This window comes from Falco punctatus (genome assembly GCF_963210335.1).
Source record: "Falco punctatus genome assembly, chromosome: 2".
In the NCBI taxonomy this organism is placed as follows: Eukaryota; Metazoa; Chordata; class Aves; order Falconiformes; family Falconidae; genus Falco; species Falco punctatus.
The window spans coordinates 57,885,614-57,911,946 of record NC_137581.1 but is presented as its reverse complement, the minus strand read 5'-3'; the positions used below and the strand labels follow the sequence as shown (position 1 = coordinate 57,911,946).

The window sequence follows — 26,333 nt, the reverse complement described above, 5'->3', positions numbered from 1 at the left end:
CAGTAACACAGCAGCCAGCTCACCCCGCGCCCGTTGCCAGCGCTGCGGTCCAAAACCCATTGCCAGGTGGGGTGTGGCGACCATAAAACATCCAGCATTGAGTGCTACATGATCCCTGAGGACACTGGCTCTTGGAAGGAGAGGAGCTCCTGCCTCCTTAGAAGATTTCCCAAGGGCTGAATTTTCTCTAATAGTTTGTGGGGGGGGGTTTCCCCTTACAACACCTTGCAGTAGACTTTCTAGCTGCAATGTTAGAGTTTTGACATTTTTCAGTACCGTGAAGATGTGATAAAAATAGTGAAGGAGAAGAGCTGACCTCTCTATCAGTAATACCATCCAAGCTGCATTGTGGTTCATTTGTTATTTTGTACATTGTTTAATTAAATTAACTTTTCTTTAAAACCTGCTATGAATAGAGATGTGTCTTTTTCCTACGTAGGCAACACTGCTCTTGCTTCCTATAAGTAATTTAAGTAATTTTGCCTATTTCTTTATCCTTTTACAGTTGTTGCGGGGGGATGGGGGAAATTATTAAAAAATACAACATGCAGTCAAGTAGGAAACATAATTCCATTCTGATATAAACAGAATTAAGGAAGATACCAATGCCCTTTTCTTAGTCCTTACATGTAGTGCAAATGCAAATGATATCTGGGAAAATACAACTGAATGCTGTGATGTTCCCAGCCTGCAGTCTCTTTTCCAGTAGATACGGAAAAAATGTTAGATGGTTCTTGGAAGATCTGAATGATATTAGGAATAATGAAAAAATGCATTTCAATAATATCCTAGTACTGCAGCTGTGGAGTGGGCAAGTATAAAAATCCATATCGAAAAGCCACACTGGCTTCTTTTTGTTTAAGACAACAAGCCTTAGCAAAAGGCAGTACAGAAAACAAAAAAATATTTTTAATCTAAGAGTTGGTTGAAGCAAGCTTCTGATGTGCCTACAGATGATCTGAGACAGTAACATCAACTTTTGTGCGGTGTTTCAAAAAATTAGTCCTAACCATAGTTTTTTCCTTAGTTGTAAATTAGCAGTTCAGGCTATTTCTTCAGAGAAGGAGGATTTTTACCACCACATCCCAGGACCTGTCTCTCATGTTACTACTCGTGATAACAGCCAGGTGATGTCTGTCATAGAAATAAATACTCTTCACCCTTCCCGATTTTAGCAGCTGGTCTGCTTCTTGCTCCCGCTGCTGTTGCTGTGCTCCAACAGAGCTTTCTCAGGCATGTGGGGAGTCAGGATCTAGTCCTGTTTAAGGGTGAGATAACATGGATCAATTTTAATTCCAAGATTCACCCCAAAACAAAGTTGAGGTTAGATTAGGTTGGGTTAGGTTTTACCCACAGCCATACCAAGCATTTATCTGTCCTGACAATCGCTTTCTTAGAAAATAAAGGTTAGAGGAAAATTGAGCTTAATCACCCTTTCAAACAGCGACATTGCAGCCCAAGTCCTCAGTTGCAGTGCAATAAGGAGAACTAATTCCTCACAGCTGTCCTAGCTTTGCTGTCCTGGAAATCCTTAAAATGAGAAGAGGGAAGAGTAGCCATCCTAATTTGAGAGATGGAGAAGTCCCTCCCAGCCTGCTCCAGTCTGTATAACTGGTGCATGGTTTCAGCCTAACAGAACTGATCTATAGAGACAAACTTAACTAAATATATATACCTAGTAGCCATTGTTATAACAACTTTGTTGTTGGTTTGGGCTTTTTTTTCCACCCTGAAGCATAATTCATCTAGTTTGCTATGTACAAAGCAGTCTATTTATTTTCCTGAAATTGTTTATGCCACTGCAACAAGTAATAGATTTTTTTGTCTAAGCCCAGTCTCTAAATGGCTGAGAACATACCTGAAAATGCCAGTGTTACAGTGACAGGGCACTGTTAATGCAATTTTATGCATGCCTTGCCTACCAAGGTCGGGGGAGTTTTATGCTAATTTTGATAACATGACAGAATCTTTTCTCTCTAGTTTATGTCTGCTCAAAGGATTAAATGTGATATGAACTCTTTAGGCAGCTCAGAAACCAGATTGAAATGCCAGAGTAAGTTTGTAGCTGTCCTTGATGCTATGTCTTTTGAGATGGATGTAGATCATGCAAATCTCACTGTAATAATTCTTGAAGTTGGCTGACTTTTGAATGCTTAATCTTATGACCTTTATGATGCATTAATGTTTTCAACATATTTATCTAAACTTTTAAGGAAAAGGCATCTCAAATTATGTGCAGAGGGAAAAAAAAGAAAGGAAAGAAATCTGGAACCAATAAACTTGTGGAGCTTGTAAATTCCTTCTTTCCAAGTTATTCATCCTAAAGAGGGTACAAGCTCTGCTTCTTAGAAACAAAAATGCAGACAGAGGAATGGGACACTTAATGAGCATAATATATCTGGAGGCTTCGGGCTGAGGACAACCTATGCTAACTATCTGCCTTTCCAGTCAAATCTCTGAATTTTTTTTCCCAAAATGAAAAGTTGCTACTACAAAACAAGTGAAAATTAGTGAAAAATTAATCAAAATCTGACTGGAGGACACTGGCCTTTGGTGCAGGTTATGCCCATGTTAACTTTGCTGTGACTCTCGGTTTGGGAGGTTTAGTCTATGTGGAAAAGTTCTTTTTTTTTTCTTTTTTTTCTTTTTTTAACCATCACCACTTCAAAAGTGGATGAAAGAACATTGTAAAAAAAGACTTAGGAAAATCATTTAGGGGCAAAAACCACAGAGAGGAAATTTGAAGCCACAGAGTATTTTTTTAAGAAAATTGATCACATGAAAACAGGAAAGAAGATGATTAAACTGAAAATATTTGGCAACCTTAAGTATAATAGACACCAGTAATCATTTGCTGCTGTGCTTACTGTATAAACTGTATACGAACAAGCTAAGTATACACAATACACAGTCAGATTTCAGGCGCGAGCCAGGTTATGTGTGCATTGCCATATGATTCACAGCAATGTGTGTTTTTTCATCAGTGTTTCTAAAATCCTGTGAGATACGGAGACTATGGGATTGAGGCTACAGACCTTAAAGCTGAAATACTGCATCAATAAAGCAGGGTAAACTGTTCTACCCTTCATGCATCCCATCGCCTATAGGAAATGTACAGACATGAGGCCCCAGGCTTCATATTGGGGTCTCTCATTCAATCTCAAAGCAGCAGAGTGAAAAGACCTCACTGCAAGTGATCAGGGGGATGATGTTATTTGTCAGTTCTATCAATGGCTGATAATTTCATGTTCTGTATGAACTGGGCATCTGGATTATCTGCAGCCTACCCCTTGAAGTGCAGAAGGAAAGGCAATGTGTGCCTGACTCCGCTGCTTCTGCTCTCCGTCTGTATCCCTGAGTGCAACTATAGCTGGTTCTGCAGGATGGTAGCATTTCATAGTTTTTAAAATAAATTTCTGTAAGTTAAAGTGGATTTTATTTAGCTTAGAAACAGTCAAATATAAGATACCAGAAAGGGAATACTGGCAATCCTTGTAAATGTTGGAAGACAGAAGTGCTCTGGCAGATTCCCAAATAATTGATACCTTCAAAATTAACTGTATCTTTGAGAGGGGGAGATTTAACCCAACTCCATGGGTCCAGTGGCCTCACAGGGATTATCTGCTGCCGTCAGAGAAGAAGGGCTGTATTATTTTACTACAGGCAGTCTCCAGCCTTTAAGTGACTCATCACCCATGTTTCTGAGAGGTGACTGAGTACCTCTCTAGTATAAGTGGGTTTGGATTTCCAGGGGAAAACCCCACGCAACAAAACAGGCTCCCGGGGGCACAGCATGCTTGGGGACCCCAACTCTGCCATGGTTTTTCCACCAGCAGTCACAGCACAGCGATTCCTGTAGGATCAGTGCAGTGAGATGCTGCCAGGCGAGTACTGCTCATTGTATCCTGCTAGTTAGGGGACACTCAGACTACAGCACCCAAGAGGTCCCTGGGGAGCAGACAAGGAAGGTACTGAGCTCTGGCCACTGGTGGGACAACAGCCACACATTGCCCCCGCCTCCTCAGCAAGAAAAAATTAAATGTTTTCCAATTACTGTTTCAAGTACAATTTGGCCAGGGACAAGAGCATCTAGGTGGAATTTGGTTGGTCTCCTCAGTGTTGTAGGCAATGCCATGATTTCCAGTGCCACTGGGAACACAGACGCTCAGGTCTCTTTTAAATCCCATGACCAGATGATGCCATCCCTGATGGTGATGGGCAGGTTTCTCTTGCACCAAGATTTCTTTAGAGTCCCCTACAACTTCAGTCATAGGCCTGAGCCTCTGTATCAGGGAAGGGAAGGGAAGGGAAGGGAAGGGAAGGGAAGGGAAGGGAAGGGAAGGGAAGGGAAGGGAAGGGAAGGGAAGGGAAGGGAAGGGAAGGGAAGGGAAGGGAAGGGAAGGGAAGGGAAGGGAAGGGAAGGGAAGGGAAGGGAAGGGAAGGGAAGGGAAAACCAGATCATATGGATGCAGAGCTGCAAAGAGTTTCAAGCCATTTGGTGCGGGAGGGTCAAGCTGCTGTCCAGCACTGGGACAGGGCTGTGCTTTGGATCTCGCCACCCTGTGCTTGGTACAGCACCAAAGGGCCCCAGGCAAGGAGGGCCGGGAGTTAGTTATCCCCCGTGTTCCTCCTCCCCAGGGCAACAATTTGTTTCAGCCCACAGGGAAGGCAAGAGCACTTTTGGATCATGCAGGCCAATTTAGTAATCAGAAAATTCTGTCCCTAAGGAGGAATGAGCAGTCACACTAATGCAGGAGGATATACTGAATGTCATCACATGTTACCAAATCTATTGTCACAACCTTTAAATTCTAGTTATCTGTTCCTGTCAGACCAACCCAGCCTAAACTCAGAGACCAGACCAGTTCCCTGGTGTCACTGACTGCAGACCACAGTGCTGTGTCTGTGGATGTTTGCTTTTCTCTGAAACCAGCTTGCGTCTCCCCTTGTAACTCCTCGAAAACCAGCTTCATTCTAACCATCAGTTGTAAGGTGAAGTATGAGCACAAACTGTTTTCAATATCCATTGCCAGTTTTCCACATTGGACTTTAATTCTCAAATTGTGTGTTGGCAGTTGCAGTCAATAATGACTACAGAAATTTCTATTACATTTAACTGTAGCAAACTGAAATTTAATACCTCGGAAAATATAGAAAATATCCTGAGTGTTATAAAAATAAAACAAATATTTCTGAATGGAGCCCAGCAGCTGTCCTCTAATTACTTTAAATTTCAGTATATAGAAACTACGTTGAGTGACAAGTCAATTTATCTGCATGCTGGAAAAGTTCATGTTCTAGGCATGTGTTTATACGATAACAGCTTCAAGCATATGCTTTTTATTTTTCCCAAATAGACAATTTTTTTTTCTAGAGGCACATAGTGGGTTTTTCGCTCATATGCTGCATTTACCACACGTTTTTCCTTATGTATAGTTTTGTGGGTGTGAATTTGCTGTTCTTGGAAGGTGTTGGACTGACAGTCCTGCAAGATACTCCAACCTGTTCAGCTACCTTCCTTAATCCTGACCTGATGAAGCCACCTCCTGGGGACAGAAACCTGGTCACTCTTTATCCCCATTTGGTACCTGGCTTCTTCACTGGGGGCTGCCCACAAACCTAGCAAGGAGGACCACTTCTCACAGTACTTGGTGTGGCTTGGGCATCTGCTTGGAGGAACTGGTTGAAATTTATGTTTGTTTACTGATCTGTTAATTCTATAAATATAGAAGCCTAAAATCCAGTTTTCTTTTGCATACTAGGAATGAGGCTATGTCTCAAAGGACAATCTTGCATGGAGCTGAAATAGTCCTATAAAATTCAGGATTTTATTTAGATTTCTAAAAGAGCTCAAATGTCCTTGTTTTATAGAAACATTTCCACTTTACTAAGACATATCCTGAAAAGAAACAAAAGTTGATTGTCTACTTTGCTGCTAAACTCCAGGTCCCTTTCACAATGATCACAACCAAGCATTCAATCATACTAGATTTAAAACCATTGGGCATTTTTTTTTTGTAGAAGGAAAACTGCCTCACAGGTATGTGTAAAACCAAACTGGCTTGGGGCTAGGATTTGATGGGGTGAGTCTTCATAAAATTCAGCCTTAAGAAGATGCAGAAATACCTTCTGAAAATAAATGGCAATTGAGTGTTCTGTTCTTTACTAGATCTATGCCCATGAGATACAGTGTGGCCCTTGCCTTGGCAGCAGTTCAAATCAGCTGAAATAAACCTGGAGGTTTCATTTTGTCAGCTTGCCCAGGAGACGGCTCTAATGCATATGGAGGCTGGGTATAAAGCATGTAGGCATGCAGTGACAAAAGGTGCCTAGGGTCAGAAAAGGGCAAGAAATCAGGATGGATCAGCTGAGCATACATCAAAGACTCAAATAACCAAGAGAAAAGTGAATATTCTCAAGCAAACGGGGTATGCCCATAACACTATTGAGATTTCATAGAAACCGGTCATTGAAAACAGTTCTGCTGGGGCACCTCTATTTGTCTTTGCCATTCTGGAATATTGGATTTAAACGGTCTGTTTGTTCTTAAAGTTCATCTGTTCTTGCTATATGTTCCCCACCATGGCCTCTTGACTCCTCAATTATCTGTTCAGCAACTCCCGATAGTACCACAGATGCTGGTGTTGCCCATCTGGATATTTCTAATGCAGCCCACCATGAGACTTAGCAAAATACATGCAGGTACAGAGGATAAAAGGTATTTATCCATAAAGGGACTGCGCAAGGTCTAGGAATTATTTAAAATCCACTTAAACCCTGTGAAGGCAAGAAGTAATGCATTTAAGGATTATTATTTGAGGGTATTAAAGGAACATATTTTAAAGACAAAAATCCCTACATTATCTCCATTGCTTCATCTCCTGCAGAAATTAGGATGAAAGATTAAGAAGATACCCATTAATTTCAATACTCAGGCCTGTAACTTGGGCTAAACCCAGAATTTTTGCTGTTTCATTCTCTCACACAGCTTCTGCTGTTCTTCAGTAATAGCAAAACTGGTATGAGCTGTACATGATGTAATCGTTGCTTAATGCAATTGGCTCATTTTCTGGTACGTCGGTGTCGTTCTGGCTTAGGTGGTGGTATGTCTAGTGGACTGCACATGAGAGTTGATCATTTTGGCTGCACAAGGAACCACCCCAACAGCTGATTTAGTCACTTAATATCTGGTATAAATGGTGGGATGAATGAATTCTACTGGAGGCTAAATCTCCTTTAATAGCTGTAGCAGAAGGGAGGTTGCCAAAATCTGACGCTGCAGCCTGTGATTTCAGGCTAAGGTATAGCAACTTTCTGGAAGCGCGGTGGGACAATAAAAGATGTGCTAAATATACAAGTCTGTGGAAGGCAAATAAAATATATGAGATTTCTTTTGGCTGGTAGTGGCGGTCGGTTGGTTTTGCTTGGGAAGCAAGAACCTGACGCTGAGATTTTTTCTTTGCACCTCCACGTCATTTTCTGCCCCTTCTGCTTGTCGCTCACTTTGCTGGAAAGAAAATGTTGCCACTGTATAGACAAAGAAAATTTATTTTTCTGCATAACTGTTCCAATACCGGTTGCCATTACATTTTACAGTACCTTTTGTGCAGTGGAACATCTTTTTTTTTTAATCTTAATGGTGTCTTCAGCAGGTGTGTGTCTCCGTGGGTGTTTTAGGGCGGGTAGGGCCAGCAAGCCAGAGCCGGAGCTGGCACACAGGCTGGGCTGCGCAGAGCCGCTGCTCAGGGGCAGCAGAGGGGCTGGGGCGCTACGTGGGTTGCTCCCGCGTGGGTACCCCTGGAAAGCCTCGAATATGCAAGCCGTAGAAACCAAATTAAAGGGCTTTAACGTGGAAGGGCTTGTGAATGTAATCTATCCCACCAAAAAAAGGTATTGTGGAACAGAGGCAGCTCCTTCCTTTCTCTCTCTGCTTCGTAGATATGCTGTGAATGATGCGGTGCCCGCGGGCCCGGACTCCAGCCGCCGGGCCGGCCTCTCAGCCTGACCGTGCCTGGGGAGAAGGGCTGAGCCCCCGGCACCCCCCGCACGGCACCCCCCGCACGGCACCCCCTGCCCGGCACCCCCTGCCCGGCAGCCCCCGCCGCCGCCCGACCCGCGCTGCTCCTTGGCGCGGTGTTTGCAAACACCACCACCACCAGCCCGAGGCGGAGGGGCACCGCGCCGGCCTCCGCAGAGCCCCGCCGGCACCTCCCTGAGGTTTCTTGTTCTCTGCTTCTTCCGACGGACGGCGTGTACGGGACCCCGCCGGGGCGTGCGGCGGCAGCCAGGCGCTCCGAGGAGCCCCCAGCACCGGGGGCACTGCGGAGGGGGCTCAGCGGGACGCCAGGGCCGGGGAGGGAGCAGCGGCCCTGCTTGCTCACGTCCCTACTGCTGCAAGAGCTGGAGGGAGCGAGTGGCCGGGATTAACCAGGGCACGTTACCCGGAGGCTCCGGAGCCCGGCAGGCGCCTTTCACAAAGCGGTGGCACAGTGTGGCGTGTCCCGCGTGTCCCTCCCGAGAGCTGGTGCTGGGGCAGCCGCCGGGGATGTCGCCCTCGTTGCCGGAGTCGCCCCGGCGGCAGGGACAGCCTGCCCAAAAGCCCGACGGTACAGTGAGTCCCCAGTGCGGCGGACGTTCAAAAGCCGCCACCGGTGGGTGCCTGCCGAAATGTCGGGATGCCGGGCGCCGGAAAGCGCCGTCCGCAACGCCCCGGTGCCCCGGAGCGGGAACGGGCTCAGGCACCCATCACCCGGTGGCACCGCGGGTGAGGGTCCTGCTTCTCGCCCAGCAGCGAAACTGTTGCCCGGCCGAGGTGCGGAGGGGGGGACCCCGCTGTCCCCGCCGCGGGAGAACCGGGGCCCGGGACGGGCGACCGCGCCGGGGGAGGCTCCGCGCCCTTCGCCGCGGGCTCTGGGCGCTCTGCGGGGGCTGTTCCCCTGCCTGCGGGGCTGCGTGTCGCCGGACTCGGTGACCAAAACCTGGAAGTGCCAGGATGCCCATCCCCTTCGTAACCTGCCACGGGGAGCCGCTTCCAGTTCTTCCCCGGACGGGGACAAACCAGCAAAAAAAATAAAAGAAATTAAGCTCCTCGTCGCGTTGCAAAATTGCGTTCATCGGGTTTCGGGGCAAGAGCCGTCTCTGGGTTTTACCATTCATTCACCCCAATACCGGGCAAGCAGGGACCCGTCAGGGCGAGCGGGAGCAGCCCGAAGGACTTGCCAGTCAAATCCCCTTCAGCCGCGAGAGCACCGCTTGAACCCGGGTTCCCCTTGCCTCAGCGATTCGTCGATGCTTTTAATTAAACGCAGCCACTTCTCGGTTGCTTTCTTTGAAACCCTAAGAAGGCTTAGGTTCCTTAGGTTCTCGGGAGGCAGCCGGCGTGTGCTGGCCGCTAAGCATGGATACTCTCCGCCCGGAGCTGGCAGCCGCTCAGCGCATCCCTACCCGATCTGTACGCACGAAGCACCTTGTCAAGGAGAGACGTGGCGGTGTCGCGCCACTTTGTTACAAGCCCTTTAAAGCAAAGGCACGGGCCGGGTGAAACAGAAGGGGCAGGATCCGGCCACCTCCCCGGGACAGACTGCCCATCTGCTGCAGACACCCCAAATCCCTCGGGGTACCCGCGCCGCTGCTGTGCAGAAAGCGCGGAGTGAGGTGCAGGGTTCGACCCTCGACGGGAGCGCAGGGAAGAGTCTCCCGAGGGGGCCGGGGACTGTAGGTCCAGGCGGGCCGCTGTGCTCAGGGGGCCGAGGGGGTCCCAGGCACCTACGGCGCACATCCCGTCGGGGATTGCCGCGGCGTTGCCCTTTGGGCTTGGGGACGCAGCCATCCGCGGGACACCCCGCGGGGGAAACGGCGTTAGCAAGCGCGTCCTAGCGGCGCCGGCAGCCTCCACGCGCGGAGCGGGCCCTCCGCGGGTTTCTTCGCCGTCTCTGCCGAGTCCAGGCTTTGATTTAAGAGCTGAAAACGAGAACCTCGGCCTCCTCCCCCCCCTTTTTTTTTGGGCGGGGGGGGACCCACAGTCCCCCTTCTTAGCGAGTGTAGTTTGTCCAGACCGGGGCAGCGCCGCGCCCCGATGCCGCGCGTCCCGGCGGGGCTGTCCCCGCGGTGCGCCGGGGCGACGGGCAGGCAGCGGGCGCGCACGTCGGGCAGCGCGGGGGCAGGTGCGGGCAAGCAGCGGGCGGCGCGGGGCTCGGGCGGCGGTGCCTGCCGGCACGGGAGGCTGTCCCGCGGGGAAACCCCCGCTCCCGCCCGCACTTTTGGGCTCATGTCGGGCCGCGACGGCAGGCGGTCGGAGAGCCCTTGGCCCGGAGGCTGAGCCCAGGGGACGTGAGGGGGAACGTCCTGCCCCCCGCGCTGCGCAAGCACAGCCCCGGGGAGCGGTGTGCGCTCGCCGCCTGCTTTGCTCAGCGTTTCGGAGCCGTTTGGATCGGGAGTAATTTGGAGGGGCGAGAGAGGGAGTTATTCGATCTGTTCCCTAAAGCGAACGATCCTTCGCTTTGCTTTTTCTTTCCTATTTTTTTCTTCTTTAAAAAAATCTTTTTTCCTCTGTATGCGTGCCAAAGGTAAATGAATGCGGGCAGCAGGTACGTCCCGCTCCCCTGCCTCACCCATCACTCCCATGACGCGGGGGAAGCCTGGCGGAGGAGCTGGGGGAGATGATGGGCAAGGCGAGCTCGACCGGGTACGCTCCTCCGGGGCAAAAAAACCCCAGGGAATGGAAACAGAAGAACTTGCAGCGAAGTCCCCCTCTCAGACCCAAGAGGAGTGGGCAGAGACCAAATTTACTTTCACCCTGCTCAGAATTAAAAAGCATCCCAGTGCCTGCGCCGCTGAGGCTTTTAAAACCCCGCTTTGCTGGGTAGAAATGACCCCGGGCACCTCTCCCTCCCGCCTTCCCCACCCCCCACTCCCCGCCTCCGCTCCCTCCCCGCACCCCGAAACCTGCCGAGGAGCACGAAGGTGCCTGGTCCTGCCGGGCACCTCCACGGAGCAGGCCTGCAGGTTTTCCTGTAATTCCGGGATTCCCTGTTGTAAGCTCTTAAACAGAATATTGAAACCATTTTCCTTATGGTGCCTGTTCTAGCCTTGTAGCGCTGGCATTAAACAAATCGGAAAAGTGTGTTAAAGGGAGGCTACGGTTACAGCATCTTGGCCTGACATTCCCACATATAATTAAAACCATAGCCACAATACATAAATAAATAACAGCAAACAGAAGGATCCGTTCCTGTTCCAGTCGGAATCAACTGTTCTGGCTCTGTCACTGTATTCTTTTATTGGAGTGGTCTACACCGTTCCGTCCTAATTTTATTTTATTTTTATTTTATTTTAGTAGAAGGGACAGCAGGAAAATAAATGATGCATTTTTTTTTCTTTTAAGTCCATGTTTAGTTTTAATTTTCCTGTATTTTAAAATAAACACGTTGGCCGGAGCGTGTTTGATCTTTGCAAGAAGGAAGTCTATATTGTAAAGGAATGTGCAGCAGTTTGGTATGAAAATGGGGTTGTGACTCACAGCTGCAGGCAGAAAAAAAAGGTGTTGTGGTGTCAGCCAGAGGTGTTCAGTCTAATAACTCAAGCTGTAAACTGCATCCTCTAAAATTACTTACGTAGTAAATCACTCAGGGGTTAAAAAAATAGACTGGAAAGTGTAAGGGAGAAAAAAAAAAATCTTTTAGAAGTTCCCTTCATGAAAATTATTTGTAATGACGGGAATTAGGAGTTTAATATCTCCCTCATTTTCTTAAATGTCAGCCTGATACAGTTAATTGCCCCTATATAGTCGCTGGTGCTTACTCCAGCTCTTCCACGAAGCGACGGAAACTTGAAGCGCGTGTTTGGGGATAGCTGCTTCGCTGGCTGCTTTACCCGATTTACAGCTAATTTTGACCATCTCCAAGGGCAAAAAAAAAAAAAAAAAAAATGCCAAGAGGCAGCCGGGGCAGCGAGTCATCCTGAACCATTTACCGTCGCAGCGAAAACCCTCCGAAAAGAGCCTCCCCCGCTTGTCTGGCCAGGCTGCTCTGCACGGGCAGGGGGAGAGCGCCTCTGCAATGCCTCTCTCCCCAAGACAACGGCTTTTTCCCGTCTCTCCTTGCCTGCCGTAGGTGTATCTAGTCTGGGAACAGCTGGAAAACCGGGGAGGCTTTGAAGGGAAAGCTCTCTTCCAGCTTCACTGCTGGTTCTGCCGCACGGTCCGGGGGTGGGGTGGGGCGGGGGTAAAAAAAAACAACCAAAAAACAACAACCTACAACAAACCCTAACAGCTCCGGTGTCATCTGCAGCGTTATGCTGCGAAGGAATGGAGCGAGAACTGAAGCAGAAATGCGAGAGGTGGATCCCAGGTCGAGATACTGCCTTTCCGAAGAGCTTTCCCCGTTTTCAGCAGCGGTTGCCTTCGCTGCGCCGTCTCATGGAAACGAGATGCGGGCGGTGGCTTTCTGGGGGCTGCGCCTTGGCTGCTGGCGAAAGTAACTTGCCGGAAAGATTTCCAACAGGAGGGGCATTCAGTGATTGGAAAAAATTAAACAAAATAGGATAAAATAAGACAAAATAAAATAAACTAAAACAAAACAAAAATAAAATAAAACTGGGGGGAATTGCCCTACAGAGGTCAGCAAATGTTTACGGTGGAAATAAGAAGTCAACAACAATTAAAATCTGGAAGCCACGTTCATTAGTATTCAGGACATAGGATCTAGCTTTTATGTTTATCTTTCTCCGCGGATCAATATTGCAGCAGCATGTGCCGGGAACGAGCAGAAATCTGGCCACTGCATGTGGCTGACCTTTCCCTCTCTCCCTACAGGTCAGATCGTCTTCATCAAAACAGGTCACATCGTCTTCATAACTATCATCACCTAATGCGGCCGCAGCCACGGCTCTCATTAAAACCGGTATTTAATCTAGGGGCTGTGACTAAGAATCAAAGAAGAAGGGCTGCTTGCCCATACAGAGGAATTAGTGCTCTAGGAAAAAGAAAAAAAGGTTAAAAAAAAAAAAAAGGAGTTCGACGGAAAAATTGCTCTTTTTTGTTATTGTTGGGGGGGTTCGGTGTTTTTGTTTGCCCCCGCCGCAGACCACTGTATGTCGAGCCCCGGACCACGGCGGCGCGCGCACGCACCGAGCCCGTCTCCCGCAGGCACCTCTCGGCCCGGGCTCCGCCGCGCTCCGGGCCGGGCCGCTGCCCCCGCTCCCGCCGGCCGCCCCGGCCGCGGCCACCCACGGACCTGCGGCGTCCCCGCGGCACCCGCGGCCGGCGGAGCCCCGCGGGGCGGTGTCGGGGCGGCCCCGTCCTGAGGCGGCCAACCCCGCCTGCCGCGGGCTGGGCACCCCGGGTCCCCCCGCGGCCGCCCCCAGCCCTCTGCGAGGTGCGGTGCCACGCGTGTAAAACCCCCTCTCGGTCACCGACTGGCGCTCGATCACTTCCCACCCCCCTCCCCCCCTCCAGTTGCCGATTATTTTCTTTTTAACACCAAAAGAGGGTCCTTGCCCCTCCGGGACGCAACAGCTGGCTCCCGCGCGTGGGCCGCGGCGCGGCGTGGGGGCGGCCGAGCAGAGCCCGCTCCGCGCCCGGTGCCGCCGCCCGGCCCCGCCGCCGCCCCCCGCAGGCGCCCCTGGAGCGCCTGGGGCCGCGGGCGAGGGGCGCGGGGAACCTGCTCGTGTTTCCTGCCCTGCGAGGAAGTGGGACCGGCGGTCCGGCCGGTGCCGCGCTTCCTCTCCTCGGGACAACAGTCGGGCAGCCACTTTGAAGTAGTATTAAAGACATGAAACCTCTGGCGAAGGTCCTCCCTCCACCGGTTTTCTTCTTCTTCTTCTTCTCTTCTCTGTTCTTCTTTTCTTTCTCCCCAAATATTAAAGGCAGAGAAATCCTCCAGCCCGATCGGGACACACACGCACACAAAAAAAAAGGGGGGGGGGAAGAAACCCCAAAGCACTGGGGAGGGATTGCACTTTGGGAGGGAGGGGGGCACAGTGCCCTGCAGGGTGGGACAACAGTTTTGGCTTGCTCTGCTGGTAAAATGCGGCTCCTTCCCCGGCTGTTTGGCTTGGGGAAATTGAAAAGAAAAAAAGAAGAGAAAGAAAAAGGAAAGAAAGGAAGAAAAAAGCGGGGGGGGGGGGGGGGGGGGGAAGAGGGTGTGTGTGAAGAGACCCACGAGATTTAAAAACACCAACCAAAAATACCAACCATGCATGGAGATGGAAAATATACGTACCTCGCTGTGCCCGTGAGCACGTCTAGCGTGCACGTGTGGCTGGGGAGAGGTTTGGGGGAGCCTGTTATGTCTTCATAGCGGGCAGGAAACGTGTACGAGTTTCTGAAAACAAAGGGGAAACTTAAAAGGCTGTTAGGGGTTTGGGGAAGTCTGGCCAGAGCCAAGCGGAGCGGCTGCAGCCCGGGCTGCTGCCCCTCGGCTGCCCGCGGCGAGGGCTTGGCCGGGCAGGGGCAACCCCTTGCCCGCTGCGTAGCCCCGCCGGTACCGGTACCGGCAGCGGCATCTCCGAGCTCGGCAGCCGCTCGACGCTCGGGTTGGGGCGAGAGCTGCCCGACTTGGTTTTATTTCGGTCTTGGCTGTTGTCATCTCTGTTTGTTTGGTGGGAAGTTGGTTTGGGTTTGGGTTTGGGGTTTGGTTTTTTGCCGCCGCCGGCTGCAGCACAAAGCCACGAGAGCGGCCAGACCAGGTGACGAGGAGGGTCTCGTTCGGTGCGGGCGGCGGGGGCAGGTAGCGGCGGGGCAGAGCCCCGAGCGGCGAGCTGCCCTCCTGGTGCGGGGGCGTGGGGCGCAGCACCGCTAGTTTTACAGACAGAGCCTCAATTTTTGTGGCTGGGGAGAAGCGCATGAGGAGCAAACAATTCCCAGGGAGATCACTCCTCTTTTCAGGGGGTCTCCAGGCAGAGTTACGAGTGAATTTTATGATTCATAGTAATCCTGATAAAAACTAACACCGCCGCTCCACGCTGTTTTTCACGGTATAAACGAAGAGCCACGCCGCCGGAGGAGAGCCGGCCAAGTGGGGCTTGCGGCAGCTGGGCACGGGGTGCCGGCGGGAGGGCAGTGCCGTGCCCCTCACTGCCCACCGGAGGCGGGGGGCTGGGGGCCGGGGCGACCCGGGAGCCGTCGAGGAAGCGCCGTCGGGGCGGCCGGGGCACGCCGCCCCGGCTGCGGCAGGGCATGGGGGTGGACAGGTGGCGGGGGTCGGGGGATCGGTGGGGGCTGCCGGGGCAACCCCCGGCCTCCCTCCAGGTTGGTCCCCAGGTTGCCCGCAGGGTCGGGGCAGGGAGGTTTGGAAAGCTCAGGCTCAGTGTGGGAGACGAAGGGAGGGAGATGAAGGGGGGAACTGGGGTGACGGGGACGGAGGTGGTGGAAGGCGAGGGGGCAGGAGGGGTGCAGAGCAGGACTCCGGGGCCAGCGGTCCCTGAGCCCGGGCCACCCGCGCACAAGGCTGCGAGACGGGTCTTGGCTGCCCTCTCCCCCCCAGAAAAAAACAACCCCTGAACCCGATGAATTAGCGCTCTCCCTTAAGCGTGGCAGGGCCGGGCCGGGGTCAGGGCCCGGGGGAGGCGGGTGGAGAGGGGCAGCGGGCTGGATGCGCCAAAGCCAGGGTCAAGTTCAGGGCCAGCCCGCTGAGCACAGGGAAGGGGGGCTTGCTCACGGCCATGGACGCCTCGTCCCCTTCCCCAGGCCTGCCGCAGGAGAGGCATCCCTGCCCGGCGGGAGCGGGACAGCCCCTTTAGGGTGGGGGGGCTGCCCACCCCGCGCATCCCCGCTACCGGGGGTGGAGGCTGGGATCGCCCCTGGGGCTCCCCCGAAGCCAGGACGGCTCCGAGGGGAGGGCGAAGGGGGAGCCCAGTTCCGGGGCGCTTCTCGCCGGCTGGGGCAGAGCCCACCGGGGCGGGAGCCGGGGCGGGGACCCCGGAGCGGGGTTCGCCGCCCTTGGCCAGCGCTGCCCGTGCGGCCTCGGGCCCAGGAGGGGATTTGAGCTGCCCGGGGCTGGCAGGGGCTGGCAGCACTCGCCGGGCTCTGAAGCGGGACCCCCGTTTGGTTTTTCGGCTGCGGGGAGACCGGCAGGACAAAGGGATCCTCGCAGCTGCGTTTCCCACGGATCTCTCCAAGGGGCAGGCGGCATATGCCAATTATTTTAATCAATATTTTTTTGGCGTAATATTATTACCGAACATAAATTAGGTTTTAATAGCCGTTTGATTACCCGAGGAGCCTGCCGTGTGCGCGGGGATGGCCGCGCTGGGAGGGGCGCGGCCGCAGAGGTAGACCTCCGTCTCTGCTCCACATCTAAACTTCGTTGGCAGCGGCGGGACAGGGGGGGGTCTTTCCCTCCTCCCTCCCCTCCCCCTGGGTGTAGGTAACCCCCACCTCATCCGAGAAGAGAGAAGGGCCCCGTGTACCCTAACCTCCCCACCTACCGGCTCGGGACACCTCTACTGCTGTTTGAACACGGGGGACGAAGCCCTTAAAACCCAACCCGACGGCTGGTCCGGGGGGGTGGCGATGGGGCCGGCCGGGTGCGAGCAGCAAAGGGCTCTCCCCGCCTGCACAAGCTGCCGCTGAAGGCAGCGTAGCCACCGCAGGGCGCTCGGAGTCCTGCTCACAGCGCTGCCTCTTCTCAGGGCGTATTTCGGTGGTTTGGCAAGGCCGAACTTTTTCCACGCGTTACCGGCTGCTGTCACACTAGCCTTGGGTGTCCCGGTGCGGCGGGGAATGCCCTGAGAGCCGCTGCCTGCCAGCCCCAAACAGGCGGCTCCGCCGGACGGGCCCCGACGGCGCCCGCGGAGCGCAGCGCTGGGCCAGCACCCCGGGAAAGCATCGCCCGGCGGCTCTCGGTCCCTCGCTGTGCACAGCTGACAACCCAAACCGTTCCTTGGGCTAGAAAGAAAAGAGTGAGAGAGAAAGAGAAAGAAAGCTCTAAGGGAAATGTGAGCTCTCGGGCACGGCCACTTTCTCTTCTTCGGGAGATGGAGGATACCAAAAACACGGGAGGCGCAGAAGGACACGGTTTACGGCTCAAAGCAGCGCTGCGCTGAGCTCAGCGCCTGGCTAGTGCCCCTCCGCCTTCGTCCCGGAGCGTCCTGCTTTGTCACCCTCCAGGGCAACGGGGTACCCAGCCACGCTCGCACCGGGGGTAGAAGGGTGAGCCCGAGTCCGGCAGAAGGCGAAGGAGGCTGCGCTCTTGCCGTGTAAAGCTCTTCCTAAAGGAGATCCTGCCTTGCAAGTCATTTGGGGAATATGCAAACGCTCACCCTTTTCTTTTAGCCCAGAGGCTTCCCCAAAAGATTTTTTTTCTGGACAGCGAGCCCAGCTGGAAGAAATCCTCCTGTTCCAGTAACCGGCGGATTTTTTAAAAGCATTAGTTGTGCAGCCGCCACTCAGCCCCTCACATGCCTTACAGCAGGTTTCGAGAGCCCTTGGCGTAAAAAGGAAACAGCTCGTGCAGTTTCAAGACGTTTTATTATATTTCTGTATGCATTACTCTCAAAACATATCACAAGAAATGATGAAACCACTTAAACCTTCAAATAAAAAATCTGAAACAGTTTATGCTCACAATTGTACATATTTATAGTTAAGAAACATTCTTTATAAATACTGTTTCCTCTGTAGCAAGTTAATACCATAATTTAATTACAAATGGATAAATATGGTAACAGGTATTTACAGGAGGAAGGGTGTTATTACGGAAAAGCTAACGGCACGACGTTTATTTTTCCTCACAATCTTTCGAACAGGAACTAACAAATTGAACTCGCAAAAGCACTAAAACATCACATGTAAACCCAGCTAACAGAAAAAATACATTCACAAGCGTTGTTGTTCGTGTGTGTCTGTAACAGAATGGAGACTTTGGCACGGTATTTCTTCCCCAGTCTATAGCTGAAATGCAGTTTACAATCAAGTTGCCTCTTAAAAAGGAACACAATATTCAAGATATCACAATTACAAAAGAAACCATTTTTTCTTCCACGTTACTTTTTTTAAAGGGGTGAACTAAAAAAGCAGGAGAGAGGGAGGTGGGGAGGGGGAGCGAGGGAAAACAAGTCCATCACTTTCGCGGAGAGGGAGGAAGAGGGGGAAAAAAGAGAAAGACAAAAAAAAAAAAAAAAGAAAAAAGAAAAAAAAGAGAAGAAGAAGAAAGAAGAAGAAGGGGACCAATCCGCGGTTTACAAACGGGACGAACTTCTATACACCAAGAATCCAGGAAAACTTCGTTCCCCACCTCGACGAAGGAAGGAGAGGGCCGCTATATACACAGTTTGTGGGGCGGGAGGGCGCTGACGGCTCCGGGCGGGGAGGCGCAGGGGCCGGGGGAGTTGGAGTCTCTGATCTTTTGTCTGGAGGCTCCGGAGGGAGAGTTTCTTTCCGCCGGCTTGAGAAGCTTTTTGCTGGGTGGTGTGTCGGTGGTGTTTGGGGTGGGTTTCCCCCCCTTCTCTCTCCCCTTTCTGTTCCTCTATTGATTTACTCGTTCTCTTACGTTTTTCGGCACGTACTTTTATAGAATTTTTTTTTAATTTTTATTTTTTGCTGGTTCAAAATGTCCTCGAAAAGAAAAAAATCCAACAGAAAAAAGACCCGAAGGTGGGAGGGGTGTGGGGAGGTAAAGGCCCCCCGTCCTCATCCAGCTCGGCCGTCATTTCGCTGCCAGCGGGTGCGGCGGCATGTCCCGGCGCGTCTCTGGCGGGCTCGCTCCCTCCTGCCCGCCGCCGCCGCCGGGGCGGGGAGGGCGCGGCGGGGCCGTGCAGAGCAGTCCGGCGGGGCCCTACACGTACCACTCGTTGAAGTTGGAGGAGAGGCCGCTGTGGCCGCCGCCGCCGCCGCCGCCACTGCCGCCGCCGCCGCCGCCGCCCCGATGCACGGCGGACACGGCCGCTGCCGCTGCCGCCGCCGCCGCCGCCGCCGCTGGGGAGAGGTTGCTGGTGCTCTGGGACTCGGCGCTAGGGGACACCAGCCCCGGGGGGGTGGAGGACTCGTAGCCGGAGCTGGCGGCCGGGGAGGACTCGGAGCCTTGCGGGGACGACTCGTGCACCTGGGGGGCAAAGGCAACACGGCCGGGTGGAGGGGGGACGGGGAGGCCGCCGCCGCCGCCCCCCGGGCGCACCCCCCGCCGCCGGCCCGGCCCGCCGCCGCCCCCGGGCCCCGTGCCCGCCGCCCGCCGCCCCGACGGGGCGCCCGGCGCGGGGCGGCCGCCCTCCCGCCTCCCGCCGCCGGCTGCGGGGTCAGGTACCTTCATGTGCTTCCGCAGGGAGCTGGGGTGGGTGTAGGACTTGTCGCACATCTTGCACAGGTAGGGCTTGTCCGAGGTGTGGACGTGCATGTGCTTCTTGCGGTCGCTGCTGTTGGCGAAGCGCCGGTCGCAGCCTTCAAACTCGCACTGGAAGGGCTTCTCCCCTGCAAGACAGCAGCGGACCGGTGGGGGTGAGCGCGGCCGCCCGCGCAGCCCCACGCCCGCCTCCCCCGGGCTTCCCCCGCGCCGCCCTCGGGCCCCCGCTCCCAGCCGCTTTGCCTGGCGGCTGCCCGCAGCAGGAGAGACTGCCCGGGCCCGCGCCGCTCCCGCGCTGCCCTGCAGCGAGGCAGTGCCCGGCCCCCGCCCGCTTTTCCTATCGAACCTCCCCCGGGCACTTCAGGCCCGGCACCTTCCCTGCTTTTATTTCGACCGGTGCCGACACACAGCCGGCCCCGAAAGAGACTGAAGAAGAAAGGCGATAAAAAAGGGAGGAGGGGGGGAGGGGGGAAGGGGGAAGAAAAAAAAAAAAGCAAGCAAGCACCGAGCCGTTTCGCCTCGGTACCAAATCCGCTATCCTGTTAAACTGGAAACCATTACCGACAGATTTAAGGCCGGGCAGATTGTTTCGTGTATGGATATTCGAGATAAACGCACATCCGCTGGGAAAACTAAACGTCTGTAAAATACTTCATTTAATTTTCATAGGGATTTCTCTCTCCCGGCTGCCAGGACTCCAAATGCCGGAGAGTAATTTGGAGGTGAGAACTCCACATCCCCCCGCCTTCGGAGGGGGAAGCATTTAACATTAAATTCCATTAGCACCTAAATTGTTTCTTAAAGACATCCGCTCAGACACAATGACTTCAGTGCGGGCATCTCATGCAAATACATTTCTCAAATTTTAAACCTTGTTAAAGCTCGTCTCGCACCTCGCATCGGGCTTAGCACTTGAGAAAACAATAGGCCTCGGGATTTTTAGCCTTTCTCCGGGTAAATATTTAGAGTGGAAGTCGCTAAAATATTTGGCCGTCTTTTATGAAATAGTCTGGCACGGTTGGAGCCGGCAGGAGCAGTAAATGAATAATAGATAAGGCGGGAGGATGCGTTTATTTTTGTTACCCTTCGGCTGAGGCGGTTTTCCATCGGGAAAGTCTGGGCTCCTTCGCCCTCTTCCACCTGATCTGGGTGGAAGTTTCCGAGCCTCAAATCCTCTGGTCCCTATTACATAATTTAATAAACTGTTGCAAAAGCACCTTAAATCACCTCGAGTGAGACTTTAAAAACACTTCTTTTTTTTTAAATTAGAAAATTTTATTGCCTTGCTCACACCATTTAAATTTAATGGAAAGCATTCCCAGAAAGGGACGTTTTGCCACTTCCAACGGGATTTTGGACTAATGACGGATTTTGCACGTATTTATATAGTTTCCCTCTCTCGGTATCCACACACGAAAGCCACGCTCACAAGCGCTGAAGTTATATGCAAATACGTTGCGCACTGCAAATCTATAAGGCGTTTCATGTATATATATATATATGTATATACACACGTCTTGCTGTCTTTTAGCAGGACGGCAGAATTTAGTTCGCGCTGTATTTTTGCGTTTCTGTGGAAAGACACGGCCGAGCCTCGGCACGCATCAACATTGTAAATTAAAACAAATCAGTAAAATATCCTTTCGAAATCTAGGGGTGGGGGTGGGATGCTTGGTGAGGAAGAAACCAAAACAAACGCAGCCGGATGATGGAGCGGGGAAAAAAAATTAAACGTGATCCTGATTTTATCACTCCCATCATTTTTACATCTTTCTCTCTCTCTGAGTCTCTTATCTGTTTATATATATATACATCTATAGGCACGGGCAGAGAGGAGAAATCTGCCGAAAGAAACCCGAATTACCTGTGTGCGTCCTTTTGTGAATTTTGAGGTTTTCTGATCTGGCGAAAACTTTTCCGCAGCCGGGGAAGGGGCAGGGGAAGGGTTTCTCTCCCGTGTGCACTCGGATATGATTGACCAGTTTGTATTTCGCTTTGAAGGGCTTGCCTTCCCGGGGACACTCCTCCCAGTAGCAGACATGGTTGCTCTGCTCGGGTCCCCCAACGTGCTCCACCGAGACGTGGGTGACCAGCTCGTGCATGGTGCTGAAAGTTTTATTGCAACTTTTTTTGGGGTTGTTCAGCTGCTCGGGGTCGATCCACTTGCAGATGAGCTCTTGCTTGATGCACTGCTGCCGCATGTAGCGGAAAAAGGCACCTGGGTGGTGGTGGTGGTGGGCTGCCATGTTCATGCCCATATTCATATTCATGGGGCCGTACTGGTTGTGCAGCTGAGCCGCCGAGTAAGGGTCAGTCCTGGGGCTGGAGACCTGGCGGTACTGATCCGACCGGGCGAACACCTCTCCCGGCAAGCCCAGGCGCATTTGCCCGTTGAGGACGTTCTGGGAGGCGTGGGGGCCGTGCTGGTCGTGGATGCCCGGGAAGAGGAGGTGGCTCTGAGCGTCCGTGTGCGGGTGGTGCAGGCTGCCGGCCGCAGGGCCGAAGATGCCGTGCTGCCCGCCGGCCGGCGACGACTCCCCGAAGCCGCGGCTGCGAAACAAGAAGTCCCGGGTGGAGTTGAAGGGCGCCCCGGAGTAGGAGCCGACGTGGGCGGCGTGGGGCCCCAGGGCGGCGGCGGGGTAGCCGGGCGCCTGCGAGGTGAACGCCGAGCTCTGCCCGGGGGACAGGTCGTGGGCGCCGGCGTTGAGCTTGAAGGCGCCCATGTGCGCCGCCGCCGCCGCCGAGTCCACGAAGCTGTTCTGCGCCGCCAGGCTCAGCTCCCGGTCCTGCATCTCCGCCGCGGCCGGGTGGTGGTGCCGGGCGAAGGTGCCCACGCCGAGGGCTGGGAACTGCGGGCCGGCGTCCAGCAGCATGGTCCGCGCCGCTCCGGGGCCGCCGCCGCCGCTCCGCTACCGCCGCCGCCGGGCTACCGCCGCCCGCCCGGCCCGGCGCGGGGCCGCCGCCGCCGCCGCTCCGCGCCGCTTCCCCCCGGCAGCCGCCGCGTCCCCCCGCCTCCGCCTCCGCCGCCCGCGCCCGCACCGGCCCGCTGCCGCTGCCGCCGCCGCCGCCGGAGCCGTATCCGGAGCCAGGCAGAGCAGAGTCCAAAGGCGAGCGGAGAACCAAAGTGTATTAAAGGAGCTGAGGCGGGGGCGGGCAGGGGAGGGGAGGGGGAGCAGGGGAGGGACGGGGCTGGGGACGGGGACGGGGGGGGGCAAGGCTCGCCTCGCCGTTCCCTGCGGCACACACGCACGCACACACACACACACACTCGCGCGCGCACACACAACCGCGCACACGCCGCCCCCCCACCCCCCCGCCGCCCCCGGGATGTCACCGCCGCCGACCCCCGCCCGGCCGGCCCCGCGCCGCTCCCCGCGTGGGCCGCGGCCCTCCCCGCCGCCTCGGGCCCCCCGCCGCCCCCGGGCCCCTGCTCTCGTTTTATCCTCCGCCGGGCATTAGCGGTGTCTCTCACGGAGAAAAACTTGCAGCCGCGGGTTCCCACGGAGCGAAGGGACCCGGGGGGGGTGCCCCGCGCCGCGCCGCCCCCGCCCGCCGCCGCGGAGGGGCGTGGGGAGGGGAGCGGGGGGTGTCGGAGGCGGATTAAAAACAATAAGGGCGGCGGTGGGGGTGGGGAGGGGAGGCGGGGGCGGGAAGGGGCCGCGGAGCGCCGGGGCCGGAGCGGCGCGGCGGAGTTGCAGCCCCGCTCCGCCCGCGCCCTCGCTCCCTCTCGCTCCTCTGTTTATTTCGGTGGGCGCTGCTGAGGCGGCGGCTTTTTATTTTTCTCCCCCTCCCCTCCCTCCCTCCCCCTCTTTTTCTTCCCTCCCTCCCCCGGCCTCGCTCCCTCTCCCCGCCCGCACTGGCGGCTCCTCTCCCAACGCCGCCTTTACCCGCCGCCCGGCCGCTCTCCCGGCGCCCGCTCATTGGCCCGAGCCGCCCCGTCCATCCGGGCGTCCCCGGCCACCGGCTAATGGCGGCGCGGCCGCCCCGCGCCCTGCCCGCCCCGCCGCCCGCCCCGCGCCCCGCCGCGCCGCCGCCGCTCGCCCCGAGGCCGCCCGGCCCCCGCCCGGCTCGGCACGGCCCGGCACGGCCCCGCTCGGCGCCGGTGGCCGCCCTCCGTCCGGCACCGCCTGCTGCTTTTTTTTGGGGGGGGGAGGTGGTGGTGTCCGTGTCCCCCCCGCCTCCCCCGCGGCGAAGGAAAGGGGTGCCGTGGCGGGGAGAGAGGTGCGGCGAGCCACACGCACGGAAAATATCGATGAACGCTTGGCCATGCGATCCTGCCTCGGGAGGCAAACAAACAAAGCGAGGGGCTTAAAACATAAACAGGGGGCTGGGGGGGGGAGGGGGGGCTGCCTCTTTTTGTGTGTGTGTGTGTGTGTGTGTGTAGTGGCAGAGGGAGGGAGGAACTCGCCCATCCTGCAGCCCCTTCCCCCTTTTCGGCTAAAGCAAATGAAGCCCGTGATCGATAAAGAGAGCGAGGGGGGGATCAAATAAAAGTCACGTTGGCGGAGCGACCGCGGCTGGGAGGGGAAAAGAAAAAAAAAATAGAAGAGGGAACGGTCGCCCTGGTTGTTTGGGCTTTTAAACCACTTGTGCGGGAGCAGAGGAGTCGGTCTGCATGTGTTGTGAATGTTCATACGACAACAGATGCTTTAGGAGTTTTCCTGGTCTCTTCCCTTTTTTGAAAAATAAACAAAAACAAAACCTAAAAAAAAATAATAATAACCCCCAACCCTAAAACCTGCCCTGCCATTGTTATTTGGAAACCGAATTCTTACATGGCAGGAATAAAAAAGCATACAGCCAGCACACACACACGCACGGCGCGCACACACAGAGCAAACAAGTCCCCTTCCCCTCCCCCTCCAGTAAATACATGTCTGGCCCCTGCTTTGGTTTGTTTTGTAGTGGCTGAAAAATAATCATCTCGGGGCCAGCAGCTCACCAATAAATAAGGCTTTGTAAAAATTAAAACCCGACAGAACATTTGTCGTATTAAGCGTCCTGCACTTAACCTTGCGTCTCGATCTGCGTCGGCTCTGTGCGTGGCGGAGAGGCAAGCCAAAATACAGGGGGATGTGTGCTTGTGGGGGGCTTTTCGAAATTCTCCCTGCGACATTCCTCCTGTGATTTATCACGGCATTAAATCCCGCATCAGGCGCAGACATGCTCAAACCTGGACCCAGCGACCGAGCACGGCTTTTACAGCAAGAGATAGATGGACAAATAGACAGACAAACAGACAGATAGATAGGCGGAAGGAAGGAAGGAAGGAAGGGAGGGAGGGAGGGAGGGAGGGAGGGAGGGAGGAAAAGGTAACACTGCCCACCAGCTAGGGTTGTCGAAATAAGGTTTTTCCCATCGCTGCCACTAAATAGTTAAAATATTTCCAAGCCTGTCCGATCCGAAAGTGGCTGAAATGTGTCAGTACCGGACATTACTTTTTGAACAAGGCGAGGATTTGATTTGGGAAGAAGTGGGATTCCTTCTAATCCGAAGTGGGCATTAGAAGAATAACTGAATATTAATGCAGAGCTACACCTCTGATGCCACCAGCCTTCTCTCCTCACCACGCCGTCACTCGGTCCTGTCTTTGCAGGCAGGAGTGTCTGCTCCCCAGATACTGCCTTCCCAGGCTGCAGCTTGGGAGCATATGCTGTCCTTGTCCTGACCCCCCAGGCTTCCAGGGACAGACCGCGAACAAATTCTGTTTTCCTTCTCTGAAAGGTTTCCGAGGCGGAGGTCTGAGAAGTGTCCTCCACCGCTGCTGGGGATTTCGAGAGCCCAAGTTGGAGAGGAAATCTTGGTCTCCTGCATCGTCTGCTTCCCGAGTAGTGAAAAAATCGTGCGGACAACCAGACCCTTGAATACACTTTTTTTTATTATTATTTAACACCGCCCCCCCCCCCTCAAAAATTATAAGAAGTTTCTACATCTGAGATTTGAAAAAGAACCAAAATGTCTAGGAAAATTCCCAGCTATAAATACTGTTTAAAAAAAAAAAAAAAAAAAAAAAAAGAAAGAAAGGAAAAAAAGGTGACCGTTCATACAAATACCTACCTTCTGGAGTTCTGCCTCATTCTTCTTTTTCTTTCTCTCTTTCTCAATCTCTCTCTCTCTTTTTCTTTTTCTTTCTTCCCCTTCCTTACCTTTTCATCCTTTTCTCTTTTATCTTATTTTCTCTTTTTTCTCCTTTCTCCTTTCTGTCTCCTTCCTTCCTTCTTTCCTTCCTTCCTCCCTCCCTCCTGTTTTCCCTCCTCCCCTCCTTCCCTTTCTTTCTTTTCCTTTCTTTCTTACTCCTTCCTTCTCTTTCTTTCTTCCTTTCTCCTTTTTCCCATTCCTTTCCTTCTTTCCCTGCCCCCTCGCCTCCCACCCGCGCTCTGCCCGCTCAGCGGCGCCGGCACCGGGGCGCTTTGGGGGGGACGCGGTGAATTCCAGCCGGAGCCCCCGCGGGCTGGCCGCGCTCTGCTATTCTTTCAGGGCTGCAGCCCTGCTCTCTCTGCAGGAAACAGAGGAGCTGATCCAAGTTCAAAGTCATGTCGCCGTCCCTCCTAAGAAGTGCTTTATTTCCCTCCGAACCGCAAAACCCCTTTCCCCCATGTCACAGGGTAACGGGGGGGGGGGGGGGGGGGGGAGGGCAGAGGCGCCAGTAGCCAGCCCCGCACTCGCTCGCCGGGCCACCGCCAGACACGCAGCCTCCGGCTCGCGGGGGCTTTCGAGAGAGGGAGGCAAGCGGTCACCCAGAGTCAGTGCTAAACTGGTTTATTGAAAGAAGTTTTTCAACAGGTTTCTGGAGGTGCCAGACCTGCAGAGCAAAGTCAGCCTTCCCGGGAAAGCGTTCCCCTCCTCGTAAGTGTTCCGAAATTTTCTTTAAAACTGCTCTGCTCTTATTCTTGCCGGCTGCTGATGCGGAGGGAGCGGGGCTGGGGAGGGGGTTGGGGGGTGTAGGGGCTAGCGAGAGCAATTTCTCACTTCCCCTGGGCTGCGTATACCGCCCTCGCCTTCGAGCCCCTTTCCCCGGGAGGTGCCACCGGCCCCGGACCGGGGGCGATGGGGAGGGTG

General features: G+C 54.3%; 1 protein-coding gene across 2 annotated transcripts; it reads right to left on the bottom strand.

The window, feature by feature from the left end:
* Positions 1–10,775: 10,775 nt before the first annotated feature.
* Positions 10,776–26,333, bottom strand: ZIC2 (Zic family member 2). 2 transcript variants are annotated; one of them, XM_080376280.1, is made up of 3 exons: positions 21,139–26,333; positions 19,239–19,402; positions 10,776–19,040 (listed from the first exon to the last, which is right to left on the bottom strand). In XM_080376280.1, the coding sequence occupies exons 1-3, from the start codon at positions 22,145–22,147 to the stop codon at positions 18,774–18,776; spliced, it is 1,440 nt and encodes a 479-aa protein (XP_080232406.1). In that variant the 5' UTR covers positions 22,148–26,333; the 3' UTR covers positions 10,776–18,773. The 2 variants fall into 2 exon arrangements, with proteins under 2 accessions (XP_080232406.1, XP_080232405.1); XM_080376279.1 differs by having other exon boundaries at positions 10,776–19,402.